General features: G+C 26.0%; 1 protein-coding gene across 3 annotated transcripts; it reads right to left on the minus strand.

Moving 5' to 3' along the window:
* Positions 1-727: 727 nt before the first annotated feature.
* On the minus strand, positions 728-5,985 carry LOC136080513 (uncharacterized). Of its 3 annotated transcripts, none has more exons than XM_065797283.1 (6): positions 5,777-5,985; positions 2,371-2,464; positions 2,136-2,266; positions 1,444-1,490; positions 1,060-1,219; positions 728-915 (listed from the first exon to the last, which is right to left on the minus strand). In XM_065797283.1, the coding sequence occupies exons 1-6, from the start codon at positions 5,808-5,810 to the stop codon at positions 869-871; spliced, it is 513 nt and encodes a 170-aa protein (XP_065653355.1). In that variant the 5' UTR covers positions 5,811-5,985; the 3' UTR covers positions 728-868. The 3 variants fall into 3 exon arrangements, with proteins under 3 accessions (XP_065653355.1, XP_065653353.1, XP_065653354.1); XM_065797281.1 differs by lacking the exon at positions 5,777-5,985 and adding an exon at positions 2,944-3,070; XM_065797282.1 differs by lacking the exons at positions 1,060-1,219; positions 5,777-5,985 and adding an exon at positions 2,944-3,070.
* Between the last annotated feature and the right edge of the window lie 797 nt (positions 5,986-6,782).

Genomic DNA, 6,782 nt, shown 5'->3' on the forward strand with positions numbered 1-6,782 from the left:
TATATTTCGTAAATAGTTGATATATGTTTTTTTTATTTATATAAACATATAAACATATATATTTATATATGTTTATAAGTTTATATATTTATATATATATATATATATATATATATATATATATATATATGTATATATATATATATATATATATATATATATATATATATATATATATATATATATATATATATATATATATATATATATATATATATATATATATATATATATATATATATATATATATATATATATATATATATATATATATATATATATTTAAACAACTTTAAAATGTATTCTACAAAATAGAGTGCTCAATGTTCTTAGAAGAACAGAGCAATTATAAATTATTAGAAAATCACTTAACATAAATTTTTTTCAATTAACACAGTGTTTCATCAATAAAAAGACTCATCAGAAATGCTGTCATCAATAAAAAAAACTCATTATTTCTGATGAGTCTTTTTATTGATGAAACACTGTGTTAATTGAAAAAAATTTATGTTAAGTGATTTTCTAATAATTTATAATTGATATATATATATATTATGTATGTATATATGTACATATATAAAATATTTATATATAAAATTTATACATATTGCTCATATCTTAATTTTTTTGTAAAAACAGGCTGTAAATAAAGGATTTAGCAAAAAATTTATTGACAGAGCAATTCAAAGCTAACTCAAAAGAATAATGAAATAAAGTAGGCACTGCGTTAAGTAAGAAAGTTTTTTATTGAATTTAACACAAAATTTACATTTTCAAACAATTTATTTAGCGTTTGCAGCATTGTTCATTTTTAAAACTTTTTGATTGAGTCGTGTTCCTGATTGTCTTAAAATTTCGAAATGCCTGATCAACATTCGCAAATTTTTGCATCATGATGCTGTTGTGTAATCGCATCTAAATCAAAAATTCAAATCAAATTAAAAAAAATTCAAACTGCAGAAATTATAGCAAATAGTTACATAAATGACTGACTAGGGCAAACAAAATATATTTCCTGTAAAAAAAAAAATCTAAAAAAATGCATAAAACTATTCTAACCCACTATCATATGATACAGGGTGTATTTTTTAAAATTTATCTTCAATGAACCACCAGAGACATTAAAACAGGCCCCAGCATCCTCGCTCATCAACAACTTTCCAAAAGCAAAAGCCCATTTATATGGAGTATTACCTCCACAACGACTAAGAGAACTCATCTATTATTACAAAAATAAAAATTACTTAAGGGTCAGAATACATATTATGTTCATTCTATATGAATGAAATTTATATTAATTTTCATTAAATATTAATCTTAATTTCAATACATGGATTTTTAAAATTGACTCTTGAATCACTTTTCTGATTTCATTCAAAATTTTGAAAATTTGTGGGGGTCTTATGCAATCCTTGATATTAAAATAAAAAGCAACAGTAGTACCTTTTTATCTATTTTTGCCATCCAACTCAACGCAACGTTTTGAAAATCTTAAAAAAAAATGTAGTAAAATAAATAATATTATTATTATTTATGTAAAATATTTTGTAAAAAATTAACCATAAAAAATTACCTAAACGGAAAAAATAAATAAAACTTTGATTAACACATTGAAATGTACATTCTTAAAAATTTTTTTTACCCTGGCAAGACAAATGTCTTTCTCTGCTATCCTCTTTATCCAAAACACAATTTTTAGAGCCATTTTCTACCTAGGTATAGATAAATTATACCTACAAAAATTAAACAAAATTTTTAAACATTATATAGTGATTTTTATTTAAACTTGTCAACAAACATATATATATAAAATATTTGTCAACAAAATTATATTCTATAACATATAGTTCTGATTTCTATTAATTTTTTTACTGCACACGCACACAGATTTTAATTAGAACAAAAGCAACATTAGGACTTTTTTTTTACCAATATATTTGAAGACATTATCATTTTCCCTTGAGATAGATTAGTTTCTTTCGAGAAATCAATGTTATTTTCAGCAACTGAAAAGCTTGCTATTTCACTGTGTAAATGGGGAGTTGATATCGATTTAAAAACATTTATAATTCAGTAAAAAAATAAGCATGTTTATTTTAACAAACTATTATGTTACTTTTACAAAAATAGTTAACCTGCTATATTTAGAATCACGTTAGATGTTCTTTGGCTATTTGAGCTATCAAAATAATATCTTCTGTATAGTTCTTCATCACCAACCACAATATCTTCATCACTTTCAGAGAATGTCATTGCTGTCTTTCTCCTTTAATATAAACTTTACTTTTTTAAACAAAAAAAGTGCATGATTTGTGTAATTCTTTATTGGAAAATTATTTATTTTTTTAAAACTAATTTTAGTAAATTTACTTTTGCTTTGTCCCTTTTTTCTCTTCGGTGTCAGTTTCAATATTTAAAGTATCTGCTGTTTTCTCTAAGCGTGACTGAGCTTTTTCATAAAAATCTAAACACAAATCTATGTACGTAAAATCATTTATCAATATCTAATAAAATGAGAGAATGGGGTGCAGTTGGTGCACCGCAAAAAATTAATGAATTTTTAATGAAAAACCCATGAAAATTAATGAATTTTTTAGTTTTTAAAAAACACTAAAATTTTAAAAAAAAACTAAAAACATTGTAAAAAAAACTTTTTTTTATAAAGACTCCAAAATAAAAATGTTTTTGTCAACGATTAAAAAAATTGTTAAGAATCTTCTTTAAACATTCTAATGACATTCAGAACATATAATTTAAACAAATGCCCGTTGGAATATTGGATTTAGAATAAGTGATATTAAATGAGAGAATAGTCATATTGTAAAGGGGGGCCCAAAATAAATTTGCACCAGCACATGTTTATCCTCTCCAGTGCCCTGGTCAAAACATACAGTTCAGTATCTAATTCAATTTTTTTACATTTTTTTATAGTAATATGCAAACCTGTAGTGTATAAAATCCTAGCTGGGTATATCTTCCAATCAGAGGTTGGTGCCTGCAAGGTTGTGACAGCTTTACAAATCGCAGCGGAACTTTTAAATAAATTCCAGAAGCGTTTTCCCATCATTTTTCATCCAACTTTTAGTAATCACTACCACTACTTTAATTTTTCCATTTAAAAATTCAACAATGGCAAATGACATTTCAATATTCTGGTGCAATTTAATTCTAAACAATCTTATATTACAAAATAAAATAAAAATCTTAGTTACAAAATAAAATTAAAAATGCATTAGAGATTAAAAACAATGAACTTTGTAAAACGCTTTTTATATTTATTAATGTAAAACACCAGCGTAAATATCTTATTTCTATAAACATACCAGGTATTTGTTTCACACAAAAAATTTATAAATTAAAATGCATTAAACTCACTTTAAAATTATTCAATGAACTATATATTTGACAAATTTATAACAAATTTTACATAATGACACATGCACAGACATTCTTTAAAAATTGATGGTCTGCAAGTATAATCAAAATTTGTGTTTTAATTCAAGAAATCAGTGATCATAAGCAATATCACAATGTCTAAGCAGAAAAAAAAAGCATAACCACCTTTTTAAAGAGGTATCATCAAGCCTTTTTTCAAAAGTTCTTTTTTTTTTCAGAAAAATTGTTTTTAGGTTGGCTAATGAATTTACATAACAAATGTCTAAATAAGATGTTTCAAAACAATCAGGAAAAAACTTTCGAACTGAATGACGATTTAGAGTGTAGCATTTTGCAAGATCTACCAAAACCTCTTCTACTAAAATAAACCCTTTGTCTTGAATGAAATAAACTCTGTCTCGTAGATTTGATGTGATCTTTTTATTTACCACTTGGACAGAAATTTCTTTACCATTCCTTTCTCTAAGAAAAATATCCAACTTTTTTCTAGTTGATTCACTTTTTGGCCAACAGTCTGATGTGATTTTTCGCACCATTTTTTTAATTCAACCCAAAAAGTTTTCAAAAGGAAAAGCTGATAGATGATCAAGACTCTCGCCAAAGTTAACACAATCATCAGCTAAATGAATCATGCTATGAACATTGTATGTTACCAAGATCTCCCCATACAAACTTTGTACTTCTCTAATTAAACCATATAAGCAACTATTTAGCAAATGCAACAATTCATTTTTCACCATTTTATCAGAAAGCAGTATGTGCATAGCAATTGAAAGAGAAATAAAAAAGTCATAGTTAGTTTTGTTTATTTTTCCTTTTTGAAACAACAGGTCCAGCATAAAGCAGAAAGAATCAAAACTCTGTTGCTTTTCACTTCTCAAGTTCATTTAAAGAGTGTGGTCTACATTGAAATTGGATGGTGTATAACTTCGTAAATTTATGAGTTCATTTGAAATACTGTCTTTAACAGATTGACTTATTCTAATACATCGGGGACCTTTACACCAGTTTATTAGAAGTTTTTTAATTACCCCAAGACATATAAGGTGCATATAGTCCAATGGGAATCCAGTTACCATTGGGAAATTTAACTGAACAAGCGGAGAAAGACTCTTGTCAAGTTGGTGACCTTCTTCTTTATACAAATTACTTTTAAAAGCCATGTCAGTGCGAAGTTTAATAGTCATATGCAGCTGTTTATGCCCATTAGTTTGAAATTTTTTCATTTCAAGAATTAAAACTTCAAAGTACTCAACAGCATATAGTTTTTTTCTGTTTATTGTAAATAGTATAGGCCAAATGGAAGTCTTTTTACTATTGTACATAGGTGCACCATCAATACTTACAATTAGATCAAGCTTTTCCTTATTTCCAACTGTTGATATATAATAATCAATTGCACTTTCAACTCTAAGATATATATAATCGCCTCCACTGACATATAAAACATTAACTTTTTGAAGAGATTTTTGTAAAGTCTGCCTGCATTTTGGTATAGATGGAGTAAATTTATTTAAGTGAAATAAAAGTGCATTTAAAGCATCATATTTTATACAGTATTTTAATGACCACTCATATAAAAAATTTTTTGTTGAAGTTAAAGTATCAACACTACTGTATAAACTATTTTCAACTGCAATGTCGTCAACATCACCATAATAAGATTCAACTTTACTTAAACAAAATTTATTTTCAGGCAAAGTGATTGAAATCATAAATATATCGCTGTGCACATTTTCAGAAACTTCAAAAATCTTTTGAATGTCTAAATCTAGATGAAAGCAATTCCATCTACCAACAATATTGCACTCTTCAAGAAGATATTTTATTCTTTTTCAGTATCTCGTTTTTCTTTTATAAATTCTCTCATGTATAGACTTCTGTCACATTTAGGCATTATTATTTTTATTTTATTACATCACAAAAGAAAAAAAAAATAAGGAATTATTATTCTTATACAGAAAAAACCAATTAAAATTGCATTTTGTACTATATGATTTAAGTTTGCAGTCAGAATTTATCAGGCAAATACTTGCAGTCGTAAACATTACTAATTTGCTATGATAATAGCAATGTTATTATAATAAGCATTAATAAGCCAAATTGCTGCCAAGTTGTGACTTTTTCATTTTAAATTGTTAAAATTTTTATATTAAGATGTTCTATTATCCTCAAATAGTTAAAGAACTACCCTAATTTCATTAGGATAATCTTTATTCAAGAACTGAAAATATAATTACTTAACAAAATATATGTTTTTCAATAAAGTTTATATTCATTTCATAGGTTTTATCTATCCATTTATTCTATCCATCTATAAAGGTTTTAATTATATTACGGTACCGTAATATAATTAAAATTTGAACAAACGTTTTATTACCACCAAAAATAACAAAAAAATCCCAGCAGAACATGCTGTTTGCTCAGCAAATTGCTGTTAGAAAACAGCTCAATAAATTTGTTTTTTGTCAACAGTAAATCAACGAACGCTCAGTGTTTGTAAATAAACGTTGATTTGCTGTTGATAATATTGCTGTTGCTACAACATCCATTTATAGTTGATCGCCGTTGATCGCTAATGTCAACGCAAAATCAACGTTGATCAACATCAAATCAACGCTTCATTTTTTAGAGGGTGGCTTTTTTGTGTGTTTTAGTTCTAATATTCCACAAAATTAGTTTTGATAGCCATATAATTAGGTAATAGCTATATAATTAGGTAAAGCAATACCAACCTGACTATTAGATCTAAATTGTGGAATATTATTACATAAATTAGTTCTAATAGTCAGGTTGGTATTAGTTTACCTAACTATTGCTATTCATTATGAGCTAATTTAAAGTGGCCATATTATCAAGTTGTCTGGGCAACATAAATCCTTTTGCTACTTTTTTTAAACCACGGTGTTTTTAAGAAAAAACTTCGGTTGCCCAAATATCTAAGTTACTTATCTATAGTTAGTATTCCCTTTTTTATTTTTTCTAGTGTGAAATACAAAGCATATGTTTTATATGGTGCTCATAATGGAAGTGCAAAAGTTGCAAACCCGTCTGGTTGGATGATCAAAGTTCAAATTTTTCAGTTTTATCATTATTTTGTTAAATATGCTAGTAATACAAAAGAAAGACTTGTTTTGTCGCTACTCGCTATTTGATTTACTTTCTTACTCGCTATTTGATTTACTTTCTTACTCGTTATTTGATTTACTTTCTTACTCGCTATTTGATTTACTTTCTTACTCGCTATTTGATTTACTTTCTTAATAACGGACAACAGTGTGTTATTATAGATGAAAGTATCAACTCAAATTTAATAAAAACTAGATGTGTTTTTTACTCAAAGGTTGTATAATTGCTCCACTTTTGTTTCTAATTTATATTTACGC

Source organism: Hydra vulgaris, chromosome 05 (assembly GCF_038396675.1).
Source record: "Hydra vulgaris chromosome 05, alternate assembly HydraT2T_AEP".
NCBI lineage: Eukaryota > Metazoa > Cnidaria > Hydrozoa > Anthoathecata > Hydridae > Hydra > Hydra vulgaris.

What these genes read in the sequence shown, in the direction of transcription:
- LOC136080513 (XM_065797281.1), bottom strand. Translation starts at nt 3,067, where the DNA reads ATGATGGGAAAACGCTTCTGGAATTTATTTAAAAGTTCCGCTGCGATT. An exon ending in AAAAAAGGGACAAAGCAAAA is followed by an intron (nt 2,267 to 2,370) that starts GTAAATTTACTA and finishes TTTATATTAAAG; the next exon opens with GAGAAAGACAGCAATGACAT. An exon ending in CGTGATTCTAAATATAGCAG is followed by an intron (nt 1,491 to 2,135) that starts GTTAACTATTTT and finishes TTTTTTTTTAAG; the next exon opens with ATTTTCAAAACGTTGCGTTG.